The sequence below is a fragment of the Odocoileus virginianus genome, chromosome 19, assembly GCF_023699985.2.
Source record: "Odocoileus virginianus isolate 20LAN1187 ecotype Illinois chromosome 19, Ovbor_1.2, whole genome shotgun sequence".
Lineage (NCBI taxonomy): Eukaryota > Metazoa > Chordata > Mammalia > Artiodactyla > Cervidae > Odocoileus > Odocoileus virginianus.
In genome coordinates this window covers 23,817,327-23,831,375 of record NC_069692.1, presented here as the reverse complement: position 1 = coordinate 23,831,375, position 14,049 = coordinate 23,817,327, and the positions used below count along the sequence as shown (strand labels likewise).

Here is a 14,049-nt window from a genome sequence, read left to right as displayed (position 1 = left end):
GTATAATCTTTTCAGAACTAGATCCAGAAAGAATAAATTTTCTGACAGAAAGTATATAAGCAGTAACATCTGAAAGGGAAAATGAACTCTCAGAACAAAGGGTTACACTTAGCTTCGAAACACCTTTGAATTTTATTTGTAACCAAAAGGAACCTCAGAGATCATCTAACTCAAACTTCTCAATTTATGAGAAAACCAAAGACCTCAAGAGGTAAAATTACTTATTCAACGTTACAAAGACGATCCTAGCTCCTTCCAGTTTCTCATACTCTGACCTCTTGCCCCAGATGATATAAGGCTGAGGAAGATCTTCCTGTCCAGAGGACAAGTTCCGAGTAATACTGTCACATCTAACACAAGAAAAATGTATTCCTAGCATTTCAAGGTAGATACTGATTTTCCCACAGAAAGATTGTTGTACACAGTATCATAGAGATTTTTCAACATTATTAACACAACTTTACAACTCTCTAATATTATTAGTCCACTCCTATAAGGCAAGTTTATTATGGGTTAAATTTGGTGAGTTGTCTGATAATCTAACCACCAAACATATTGCTTCAGAGAAAGTTAAGTTCCAAGTTCTAAACCATTTTACAAGTTAAAAATAAAATAAATTATATTGGAAGTTAAGAACTACCAATTCAAAATTATAAACTAAGTGTGATAGACTAAAACCACAAGATTCTTCAAAGCTCCACACTAAATGTCTCTTAAAATTAGGTATTGGGCACATTTACCACAGGATACAATCTACATACATCTTTTTATTAATATTTTACTGGAAAAATGAAGTATGTTAAAAAAGAATCATACACATTTCTATACTCATATAATTTAGGAATTAAAAAGAAAACCTTCAGTGTACATTTTCATGAAGTGACCTATAAGAGATAAGAAGAAATTATCATCTCATAAATGAAAGGCTGGCAACGTATACATTATGCAATCTCTAATGCAAGTTCAAAAACTGTGTGGGTAAAGGAATTATACCTGAATAGGTAAGTGAAGTTCAAAGAACTTCCCAATATATTTTTTTTCTTTTCTCTTGAGATAAAGCCGTATGCTTTCTGAATTGAAAATTTATTTGATACATCTTTAAATTTTTTTCTACACGGTACACTAAATCAATGGATATTCTTCATTCTCTCATTTTATTAGTCCAACAAAAATGAAATCTATACTATTTGCTAAAGACTATGCTAGCAATTTCAGTTGTTGTTTAGTCACTCAGTCATGTTCAAATCAACTCTTTGTGATCCCATGGACTGCAGCTCCCCCCCCACCCCAGGCGCCTCTGTCCATGGGATTTCCCAGGCAAGAATACTGCAGTGGATTGCCATTTCCTTCTCCAGGGGATCTTCCCGACCCAGGGATCCAGCCCACATCTCCTGAGTTGGCAGGCAGATTCTTTACCATAGCAATTTCAGATTTATGACAATGAGCATCAGGTCAGTTCCTATCCTCAAGGAGCTTAGAGAAGCCTTGAGTTAACTGTATTTATGAAGTAATAATGGCAACTGAGTTTCAGTTGGTCATTTCAGGATACATTAAAAATGTCATCAAATTAATTCTTAAAAAAGGAAACTATACAGTAGTAACCTTAAAAACATTTGAATAGTCTTATCATTTATATGAAATTTCACCACAAAGTAATTAAAAGTATTGTTTTGGTAAAAGTAATATATTAAGAGCAGTTTTTGCTGTGAAAATTAATTGAATTAACCCTCCAAAAAGGAAATCAAAAGCTACTAGATACTGTAATAATGAAAATCAAGTACTTAGCAATACCTTATTCTGACAATAAAGGAATATGTATAATTAAATATAGTATTATATTGATACACTCTCTGAATATATATATGGTTATTTACAAACCTGAATAAAGTAGCTCCATATCATACCTTACAAATGATCAATGTATTTTCAATGTATTACAGAGTCAATGTATTACATTACACTACAAACATCAATGTATTACAACTTCAAAATGTATTTTGAATTGTGTCTTCTGCAAGTTTTTCAATGAAAAAGGTCTAAACATTTTCCAGAGATTTTCTTTTTCACAAACTTTATTCAACACCCTACTTGTTTATTACCAAATCATGTAACTTTTCATCAATATTAACTAAACCTATACTGAAAACTACATATATGTATTAACTATTACTACTTTTTAAATTTGCAATTATTAAAAATATGGTAGATGAGAAACATTCAATTTAGAGCCATGTCTCCAAAGCAAAATTCAATGTAAATCATCCATTCTAACATGCCACAGAAAATCCTAATGAAAATTTTCACTGTATTTTACACTGAAATATTTTCACCATTTACCAGCTAAAATACGTAAATAAGTATTTTAAAATATTTAAAAGCATCATGAAAACATATTTACTTAATTTATGCATACTAGTTGGTGGCATAAATGGACTTTTCCACTTACATATAAGGAAACCAAGGCAAGGTGTCCATTTTATAAACTGCATGGTCATTTCCTAACAAGCAACTGATTCTACATCATCAAGTTATACACGGGCCACTTCCAAGTGCCATAAAACAATTAGTGTACCTTAAAACAATTGCCTCTGCAGTGCCTATGTGCAAATTCGTTTTACCAAGAGGGTTATGGCAACAATCTAAAACAAGAAAAGCTAGAAAGGGAGGATTACAAAAAAGAAAAATAAAACACTTATTTTTAGTAGCGAATTATTTATTTTTAAATAATGAGATGTAAACAGCTTTTAGCATAATAAATAACCAACAGTTGTTTCTTCCATTTCTAAAAAAATTTCATCTTTCAGGTAGATCATGCAAAATTGTAGCCTACCCATCCTTGTAGACAGAAGTTAAAAAACTGAGAAGAAATCCTCTGACAAGTAATTAAATACATGACATTGCAAGCAAGAGAATAAAATTAGATAAATTTAGGAAATGTATCATTATTTCAGTTAAAACCCCATCTTAAATATTAAATGCTTCCTTTCATTCAACCGAACCCTAGGATTAGCAAATACTCCATTACTGAAAAATAAAGATATACAAAACTTTCCTTTTTCAAAACTTGAGAAATTTGGTATCAAATATTGGACAGTAAAGAAAAACACTTTTCCTAACAGAAACTTAGAGCATAAGGGGGAAAAAAAACAGTTCCTGAGAGTTCGAAAGACTGAAACTGTGTCCATAACTATGATATAGTGCTATCAACAATTAGGAAAATTAAAGTTACCGCCTATACAAATTAAAGAACATTAGACGGGTTGCATAACCAATAAACCAATTACATCAATTCCTGGACAGAAACAAGACTTAGGTAACACGTGGATATAACATAAAAAAAAAAAATATTAAAATATAAACCTAGGCACACTTTGCATAGAAAACGATAGAATCAGACTGAATCGTGTTCAAGTATCTAGTCTAGTTGGGGATTCTTTAATAAATCGGCTATAAGATAGGTTGTGAGTCAGATGTGCTTTCTTTTTGCCATTATTCCAGTTCATCATCCGCAAGTGCAAGAGAAGGCGTCAGAGTACCGAAGCTAGGGGGCATGCTATAGCAAGGGGAAAAGAAAAATGGGAAAAGGTGCAATGGATGCTGCAGAGTTGAATAATTATTCGGGTGGCACAATGGGCGAGTCCCGCCGACGTCGGAGCTGGGTGAGCAGCTCCCTAACTCTGCCCAAGGCCCCCTCTCCCCAGAGCAGGCGTCGGAGACGACAGCCGGCTTCACCTCCTCTTCGAGCGAAGAAAGGGATCTCCGCACTCGCTTTACCGTTATGTTGTGTCTTTACAGACACAGGCTCGCGGCTCAAACACGCAAACGCACCAGCTGGCTTTACGGAGCCTCGGGCACGTAGCTCAAGCCTGGCTTCTCGGGCACCAGGTGCCGCAGGCTCCCCCGGAGCGAGGAGGCACAGGGGCGGGACGCGGGGGCAGGGGCGCTCAGGCGGTGGCACCTCAGGTGAGAACCGCAGTATCCCCGCCTAGAGCAGCCTCGAGGCGGTCCCCGCAACCAAGCGCCAGGCGCGCCCGCCGGCCGCCGGGTCCCTAGCCCCGCTGGCGGGTGGGCGGCCGGAGCTCTGGAAACCCGCGAATGGGGGTGGGGGCCGTCGCGGGGGAGGCGCGCCCATCCCCACAACCTTTGGCTGGCTAGCGCTCCAGGCGCACCTCTCCCCGTTCTTGGCCAGTGGGGAAGAGTTCCTCTCCCGGCACCCTGACCCCCCGAAAAACAATTCCTCAGAGACTCGCGCTCACCGAGAAATCTTGAGGGGCTCTTGCCTTACCCCTTCTTCATGCTTCGGCGGCGGCCGCCTGTCCCCCTCAGCTCCTGGGACTCCACCTAGAGCCTCCAGGAGCGTCAGTCTCCCGGGTGGAACCCGCTGTGGGCAGCGGCCGAGGTACCGGGCCACGGGGAACGCCGCCTGCGACGTCCGCCGGTCACCGGACCCACCGTGTGCTCGACGCGCGAGCGAACAACACCGTGAGTCGCCGCCGCCGCCGCCCCCCACCCGCCCCCTCCTCGTTCGCGACGCTCCACAACCGGACGCGGAGACCCGCGCCTGAAGCAGGGGGGAACCGCTGGACTCTTGCCACCTAATCCCCCATCTTTCCCACCAGGAGCTATTCCCCGCCAGTCAACGTCTTCCCACGTAAGATTCTCACTTTCCTCTTCAGTTCTCAGTGCCCAGGTGCAGCTGTGGTGGGAAACTCAGCCCCCACCCACTCACCCATCAGTGGGGATGAATATCGCTCTTCCCCCCCCTTTCCTGAGGCTTATATGGTATTGCCCAATCCTCAGTTTGGGGGAGGGGGACGGAGAGAACAGTGCTTGGCGGGGGAATGAGGGAAGATGAGAGCCAATTGAATGAACCAACCATTCAGGGGCGGGGTCAAAGAGGGGCCTGCCTGCCCCGCCCCGCCCCTCGGTCCAAACTACAATCCCCATCGTGCTTCTTCCGCTTCCCGCCGCTCTGCACGCCGGGAGTGCAGCATTTGACGGCCTCAAGGTATTTCGGAACTCGTAGTCTTTAATCTAGTCACATAGGTCCCGAAAGTTGTAAGCTATTATAATCGTCTCTGTTTCCCTAGGTAAATATTTCCAAATCCCGAGTTCCATTGTACTTATTCTAATACTAGTTCATCGATTGTGTTGATTGTTTTAAAATATAAATGTTTTCTTAGGAGGGGAACTAAATAATGTCTATTTCTATTACTTCAACCTGTCAGGACCTAAAGCTGCTCCTTCTTCCGCCAGGGCCTGGTCTCCACAGATTATCTGTTGCCGTCATGTCGGCTGCGATTGCAGCTCTCGCTGCTTCTTATGGTTCGGGTTCAGGGTCCGAATCGGACTCGGACAGTGAGGGCGGGCGGTGTTCCCTGCCAGCCGCGGATTCCCTCATGCACTTAACTAAATCGTCTTCGGATAAGCCCTCTCTGGCAGTGGCAGTGGACTCCGCTCCGGAGGTGGCAGTTAAGGTAAGCGCTTTGGCTACTGGTGCGCGGCGGGAATTGTCCATTTCTGCTCCAAAATCCGACAGTCACTTGTTAGACCCCGGGTTACCTGTCCCTCGATCCTGACAGGTGAGTGGCTAACGCTTGGATTCTTCTCCCTCTGTAGGTCTTTCTCGGGAGAAGCTGGGAATTGAAAGTTCAGAACAGCCCTCCACTCCCTGCTCTTGCCTCCCGTCGTCAGGAAAAGGGGATGAAATTTGAGTTTCTGGATTAGGATGTGCCCTGGATAGAGTAGGTGTAACAACATAAACAAACCTAAATCAGAACTTCCCAGACTAGAGTATGTGCCCTCGCTTTAAATGAGCAGCGGCCTGCCTTTGTTTTGTTTTGAAGTCCGAACTAGAATCTGATCCCGGCTCCACCACTTGTTTGAACTTAGGCAAGTTATACAGCCTTCTCTGTCTCCTCACCTGTATAATGGAGGTATAATTTTTAAAGCACCTACACACATGAGAGGATTATTGTGACGAAATAAAGCTTGTAGCCGAAGCTCGGTGTCTAATAAAAGTGCGCATATATAAGGCAAAGCAGTGAGAAAAGACCTTGAATTTAAGAAATAGTGTGCATGATCCCAACTGAGGAAGATGATAGAGGAGGAAATTGGGTTACATAGTTCCTTTAACAAGTGCTTATTGAACACAGGTTACTTCCCAGGAACTGTTCTAAGAGCTGAAGACACAGAGGCCAATAAGCCAGACATCTTTGATAGCTTGATGCGTTCATTTTCGTGGAAAAGGCAGTCAGTAAAATGTGAACAAATGAAGTGGTTACAGAGTGGGTAGAGTACTGTGAAGGAAAAAAACAACTCCATGAAATAGAGTTCTGTAATAGAGAATAAGGTAGGAGCTTGACTTCTCTAGATTGTTTAGGGAAGTCTTCTGGCTTTGAGGAACAGAAAACAGCCAGCCAAGTGCATAATAAGCAAGTGTTTCCCAGCAAAAGGAGGTAGCAGACCTTGAGATGGCAACGAGATGAGTGTCTTTGAAGAACTGAGGAATCATGTCTGTGTCTAGAGCTGGAGGAGAGCATCTACCAGTTGGTGGTACTGGTCCAGTAGAGCCTAATGAAAGTGGATCAGGAGTTCAGGATGTGGTGAGGGGAAGCAGTGTGCAAAAACTCCTTTCTAATTATGATGTTCCCAAATCAGGTGCTATAACTTAAGTCTCTTACAGGTTTTTAGTGAGCTATTTATGGATTTTATTTTTTAAAGGGACATCAAGTATGAAAGAATACTTAGAATCCCTCTATTTGTATAACAAAACAAACTCCTCAAACTTATACTCCTCCAGCAGCTTCCTGAGTCTTCATTCTTTTCACAGCTCAGCTCTTTGGAGCTCTCCCACTTTATCTCACTTTCTCCTCAACTCAATGCAGCCTTGCCCTAGCCTCTTGGGAAACTTACTCTCTCTGAGTAATGTCACTGGGCTTCCAGTTGTCAAATTTTGTCGTCTTGAGTATGTGCATCAATTGACGCTATTAAATAGTTCTTCTTGGAAACTTTCTCTCCCTCTGGCTTCCATGGGTCTATCCTCAGCCTTCTCTTTCCTGTTCTTTTGCCCTCCCTTTCAATGTTGATGTTTCCTGAGACTCTTAGTCCATTTTGCATCCCTCATACTCTCCAGGCCTTCAACCTGTAGTACTTCTGATCACTCACAGGTGAATACTGAAATGGTTCCCACAGACTCTGGTATCAAAACTGCCAGAATGCAAATCCTACCTCCATGAGTTACCCAAATTGTGACCTTGGATAAATTATTTAAGTGCTCTGTGTCTAACTTTTTTCTCATCTGTAAAGTAGGGGATAACATTAGTAACTATCTCATAAATCATGTGCCAGGCACACTATCCTTATCCATTCTAAACTCCTTGCTAGCTTCCGAACTATTAACCTCTCTCCCAGGATAGCTCTCAGTCACCTCCAGTCCAGTGTGTTAAAATATGAGCATTTTCTTTCCCTCAGGATCTGCTTTACCTGTTTCTCCCATTTCGATTAATGATTCCACAACCTATGCATTAGAACAGAGGGGTCTTCCTTTCCCTTCTTCCTCAGCCCCTGAAGCTCATCATTCAAATGGTTCTAACATGTCTGTTTCATTAATTTCTCTCAAATCAATTTCTGTTTCTCTATTTTTACTGATACAGCCTACTTTATATCTTCCTCACTTCTCTCAAGTGTCATTCTTGACTTTTCTTTCTCTCTGAATTTCTACTATTGGGTAGTAGGTCCTGGTAATGAATAGGAACCATTACTCAATAGTGCCTATGTTATTTATCAAATCTCTCTTTCCTTTTCTGCTACCACTGTTCAGATTCTTACAATTTTATAATTTTTCTTCAAGACAATTATAGTAACTTTCTAACTGGACTTTCTACTTCCTTCTTTCTTGTCTCCCAGTTACATACCCCGAGTTTCCCTTCACAGTGCCCTCAGAATGAGTTTCTAAAATCCAGTGTTATCATATCACTTCCTTGCCAAAGACATTCTATTGCCTGCCCAGTAATTTCTAAGTTCCTTATGTATTAATAACATATGAGGCCTGCCATTCTCCCATGATGACCTCTCCACAAAGCCCTCAAAGCCTATTTTCTTTTATCCCCCTCAAGATTTTGCTCACACTGGCCTCTCTGCCCGGAAATCCCTTGCCTCATGCCTCCCTTCTTTCCCACCCCCCAAAACTCTACTCTTGTTCAGTCTCAGCACATGTTTCCTCCTCTGTCTACCTCAACCCCCTTTCCACACTTCAGTTGTATAGCATTTGCCACATTGCTGTGACTTGTTAATTTTTTTCTTTCTTCTGGACCAGACCATAGAGACCTGAGGTAGTTGTGTATATTTGTTTTCATGTTTTCAATGCCTCTTATACAAAATTATGAGAGATAGATACGGTGAGTAAATGAATGAAAGAATAAATGAAAAACAAAGTCTTGAAAAAGTATGTACATTGAGATTCAGTGTATACTGAATGGGTGGGGTGTGGGGACATCTCTAGAACTCAGTTCAGTCACTTCAAGTTACAAGTAAGATAATCCAGGAGAAAAAACTGAATAAAGTATCAGAGGTCCATTAGAAATAGGGCTGGGGCTAAACCCCCCAGTGCTCTAGTGTCTATGATGAGAGAGTAAGGGATATTGATCATCACTTGTTTGTTAATAAGCTTTATTTTAAAAAGCTTATACCTAGTAAATTTAATGATGGGAAAATATCCAGGGGAAAAGATGTGAAGCATACAAATATATTCATCTGTAATTGTCAAGTTGTGACTAATAGTAAACATTTTGGCAAAGTACGAACTTACGCAGTTTTTTAATCTGTATCACTGAACACTAATGAGAGTTCATATATCTTATTAGCGATTTTATTTTTGAAGTTACTATTGGTTGTCTTTTGCTTCTGATGTGTAGGAGATCTTTATATATTCTGGATATTATCCTTTGTCAATTATGTATGTTGCAAATTTGTGTCTTGCTATGGAGAAATAACAAGCCACAGATATTCCTTGTTGGAGAAATTCTTTTACCAAAGCCATAAAAATATGCTCTTATTTTGTCTTTCGAAAGCACTATATATTTGCTTTTACATTTAAGCCATAAATCCATGGAATTAAATTTTGTGTATGGTGTGAATATTTTTAATAATATGGCTTTGATCTTTGTAGGTTGTTCTACCCCCTCACCTCTATCCATTTTTTTTAATTCAAAAATATCTTGGCTCTTCTTGTCCCCTGTAATTCTACATGTGGTTTATAATTAACTTGTAAGTTCTGCTAACATCCAAGTGGGATATTGTTTGGGATTGGATTGAATGATAGATCAGTTTGAAGACAGTGTTCTATCTATTCATTCATTTAGGTCTTCTTTAGATTTTTAATTTCTTTGAAAGTTTATAATTTCCTGCATCAATATCTTGAACAGTTTTGTTGCAGAGATTTCTGTGTGTGTTCTTAGTCACTCAGTGGTGTCCCAACTCTTGGTGACCCCGTGGACTGTAGCCCACCAGGCTCCTCTGTCTGTGGAATAGTGGGTTGCTGTTTCCTACTCTAGGGGATCTTCCTGACCCAGGGATTGAACCTGCATCGCATGCATCTCCTGCATTGGCAGGCGGATTCTTTTATCACTGCACCACCTAGGAATCCCCACAAAGATTTCTAGGTGCATCTTATTTTTATGCTAGTATAATAATAAATTGTGTTTTTTTTTTACATTATTTAATTTTTTGACTGATTTTACTACTTTCATGATGGTATATCAGGCAAATTCCAAGCGAAAGAAAATGGCATTGGTTGTATTAGGGTCAATAAAATAGACTTAAAATGGAAAAAGGATTACTTCATAATGATTCAAGGCTCAATTCACAAAGCGGTAAAAAACAATTTTAACTTTATGTGCATCTAATGGTAGTGCTAGTAAAGAACCCACCTGCCAATGCAGGAGACATAAGAGACATGTGTTCTATTCCTGGATTGGGAAGATCCCCTGGAGGAGGGCATGGCAACCCACTCCAGTATTTTTGCCTGGAGAATCCCATGGACAGAGGGGCCTGGCAGTCTCATAGGGTCTCAGAGAGTCGAACATGACTGAAGCAGTTTAGCACAAAATAATGTAAAAAGCTCAAACTATTTAAGCAAAAATTTTTATAACTATGAGAGAAATTGACAAGTTTACAATTATAGCAGAAGATTTTAATATACCTCTTTCAATAATTGATAGAATAAGCAAAACAATATCAGTGATGATATAGAAAATTCAAACAACAAAATTAGAAACTGTATCTAAAGGGTATAAAGGACATAGCACACAATGTAGAAAATTGTTTTAAGCACTAATAAAACATTTTTTTAAAAACTGACCATATACTAGGCTAAGGATTGGTTAAGGGCCAGATAGTAAATATTTGGGGCTGTGCTGACCACTGAGCTTCCCTATTGGTTCAGATGTTAAAGAACTCGCCTGTGATTCAGGAGACCTAGGTTCAGTCCTTAGGTCGGGAAGATCCCCTGGAGAAGGGAATGGCTACCCACTCCAGTACTCTTGCCTGTAGAATTCCATGGACAGAGGAGCCTGGTGGGTTGTAGTCCATGAGGTTGCAAAGAGTTGGACACGACTGAGTGACTCATATATAACAGGCTAGCCACATACAGTCTTTGTCACATCTTACTGTCTGTCTTTCCATCTTTCTTTTTTAAAATGACCCTTTAAAATGTAAGTATCTTACATTTATTTAGCTTGTTGATACAGAAACAGACTGTGGGCTAGACTTGGCCCAATAATTGTAGTTTGCTACGCCATGTACTAAGCCATAAAATAAATCTCAGTACATTTTAAATCATAATCACATTCTCTGACCACAATGCATCTAAGCTAATCAGACACAAAAAGATAACTATAAAACCCCCAGATTTGAAAATTATGAAATTGCACTCGTAACCCTGGGCCAGATTTTTTAGAAATATTTCTATCTTTTTATCTTTTATTATAGTATTTTTCCTCTGTATTGTTTTAAGGGCAAAACTCAAAAGGTATCTTCATATTAATTTCTATTATTTTATCGCAGCCACTTAAGCTCCCATTTTAGAAGTCTATTCATTTTCACTTTCTAGGGAAAAAAACCTATAACATAAATTGATAGTCTCTAACAATGGTTAATATTTATGTCCTGCTTAATAGTTTACAAAGTGCTTTTATATCCATTTTCTTATTTGCATAACAGCTAAGAAATGTGAAAAGGACTAAAATGTAAATAATATTTAACTTTATTCTCAAATTACTTTGAATCAACAAAAGATAACCTGTTTAAACTTATTTGACCCATAGGGTGCCCTTCACTTACTGCACTTTAATTTTCATGGATAATTGAAGCTGAATAGAAATCCTTTGTAATTCTCTGCTAATTTCAATTGCATGCCTAATTGTTACTGAACTCCTCCTGGGTATTAAAACAAGGTTGTGATGTTGTCCAAGTTTTTCTAATTAAATGTAAAATTAATAACTCTTCAGTTTCTGAAGAGTTGTTCAGTTTGTTCTGTAATTTTATTAGCAGGAACCAGAGACTGGGACCTATTTATATTTTTTATTAGTTGTCACTGTCGCTTCTTAAAAGTAGTTCTTTTAAAATTGTATTTTGTGTTTAAAACTTGATGTTTCATGGTACTCTGTTTAAAGTAATTCAAATTTAGAATATTTAAAATACTCTTAATCAGAAAGATCTGGTAAATCATATTATAAAATGGTTCTAGCAACTGTTTTCTAAAAAAAAAAACACTGGGGAGGTATGAATGTGGCTAAGCTTGTTCTTTTAAGCAGTTTATCATTAAAAGTTGAATATTAAGAGAGAAAAGAATTTAATTTCATTTTTATGCAGCTTAACTTTATGGTATTGTGTTTTGATGCTAAGCCCTATGTACTGTCTCTAGTCAGTGAAGATTTGGGTATGCTTTCTGGGGTAACGTGTATGTATCACGTAAGTAGGTGGCCTGGCTTCGGAGCTCCCTTCCTTTGTTGTTTTAACACCCTTCCCTGCCTCAGAAGCTGAAAACCCAGATTCTCATTCCCCCAGCTCCCTGTTGGCTAAGGCTTAGGGCTGTGTTTTGGGCTGAGACAGACAGATGCACCCACCTAAATTCTAATCTAAAGCTAATCCACGAGGAAGCAAAGAAAGAATATTTTAAGTGGCGACCAGTGGTGACCAGCATAATCTAGTTCCTTCAACCAGAAGTCTCGATAGCAGCATCCAGTGTTTAGTAATCATGTTTGGTAACAATGACCTTTTGTCCTCACTGGACTGGTTTTGAGATATGATTGATTTTGAATTATGATTCCATCTATATATTTACCCTGTCTTGGTGCCTGTTCCCCCAAGCTAATTCTCTACCCTTGAGAATTCGAAGAGAAACTCAAATGGATTCAATATAGTTTAATCAGCCTGTGAGTGATTCACTTGCTTGTAACTAAAAACCCTGACCCATACTCTGCCAGTGATTTTTGTTTGTTTGTTTGCTGCTAATTAGGTATCTTTAACATTGTTCGTTGGAGAAGGCAATGGCACCCCACTCCGGTACTCTTGACTGGAAAAGGAGGAGTCTGGTGGGCTGCGGTCCATGGGGTCGCTAAGAGTCAGACATGACTGAGCTACTTCACTTTCACTTTTCACTGTCATGCATTGGAGAGGGAAATGGCAACCCACTCCAGTGTTCTTGCCTGGAGAATCCCAGTGATGGGGGAGCCTGGTGGGCTGCCGTCTATGGGGTCGCACAGAGTCGGACACGACTGAAGTGACTTAGCAGCAGCAGCAGCAGCAGCATTGTTCATTGTGGCTACTTTAACTTTTTCCTTTTCTTACTTACTCTGTTGATACCTTGGGGTCAGTGACTCAAATTTGCTACTACTTCACAAAAGTGTTGTAAGGATTATGTGACATACTATGTCTACCCTGGTCTTGGCACTGATGATGTTAAATGCTCCTTTTCATAGCACTTAACCTTTTCTAGCAAATTCACTTACTTATTATATCGGTTATTGTCTGTCTTCCTTATTAGAATATAAGCTTTATAAGGACAGGGAGCTTTGTCTGTTTCTACAGGGCCTAGAACAGTGTCTGACACATAGTAGGCACTCAGGCAGTATTTACTGAATGAATACGTGAATCCAGATACTGCCCTTGTTTTTTGAAGATGTGTATGTTCCTAACTACATAAAGAAAATTAAAAGATCATCTGTGACTCCCAAAATCTCCCACCAACTCCAAACATCTGTCACCCATCATTCATTCATTGTTACTGTAGTCTCTCTTTCACCTCCTCTTTTCAGAGGCCAGTCGGCTCTTTCCCAGATTCACTCCTTTCCCACGTCTCTTCCAGAATGACCACAGCTTTTCGATTACTCCCTCATTCTTATCATATGTTTCTCCCTACTTGTGCCTTGCCTGTAGCTTATGGTGACTGAATCTTTGGCTTAGCCTTTTCTTTAAAAAGGAAAGAAACAGAATTTTACCATTAAAATCCTTCAATCTGGCTCCTTGTCTCTTATTTACTGCCAGATGTCTTAAAAGAGCAAAAATTTTACTGTCTTTTTTTTCCTAAATCTTCAGTTATACCTTGGCCCCTTGCAACAGGCTCTCCGTACTTCACCCCATTACCAAAATTGCTCTGGCCAAGGTTTTTTGTGACGTAAATGCAGAATTCAGTGGTCTTTAGTCAGCCTTCATCCTCTACTTTGTCTATGGATTTGACATTTCTTTCCATTTAACTAATATTTATTGAACATGGACTTAATGCCCTGCATTCTACTAGGCAGTAAGGATATAAAATGTAAGTAAAAGTCATGTGCAACAAATAATATATCACAAGGTCTATTAGGAGTTATGAGCAACATCTCTTGGAACTGTGGATGAAAAACATTTTTCCTGGGCCAAGAGAGAAAGTATCAGGGAAAAGAAGATGACATATTATCAGATAATGAAGGGAAATGAACAAGGACCAAAGTAACATTGCCAACAGCACAGAAAACATGAAAGTGCTGAGTATTTTAAAAAATCAGCAAT

General features: G+C 39.7%; 2 protein-coding genes across 6 annotated transcripts in view; one reads left to right on the top strand and one right to left on the bottom strand.

Annotated features, from left to right (window-relative positions):
• WASF1 (WASP family member 1) overlaps positions 1-4,478 on the bottom strand; it is a 68,398-nt gene extending 63,920 nt beyond the window's left edge. For 2 of the 5 annotated variants that reach the window (XM_070449962.1, XM_070449966.1), the window contains exon 1: positions 4,257-4,478. The gene's annotated coding sequence lies outside the window, so the exon portion shown is untranslated. Of the gene's footprint in view, positions 1-3,828; positions 3,913-4,256 lie in introns of those variants that run through there. The other 3 variants (XM_020900003.2, XM_020900001.2, XM_070449964.1) reach the window with 3 other exon arrangements.
• Positions 4,479-5,263: 785 nt separating this feature from the next.
• CDC40 (cell division cycle 40) overlaps positions 5,264-14,049 on the top strand; it is a 42,517-nt gene continuing 33,731 nt past the window's right edge. Inside the window, exon 1 of the mRNA XM_020899997.2 lies at positions 5,264-5,477. Within this exon, the coding sequence (XP_020755656.2) occupies positions 5,289-5,477 (189 nt within the window). The 5' untranslated portion in view covers positions 5,264-5,288. The remainder of the gene's footprint in view (positions 5,478-14,049) is intronic.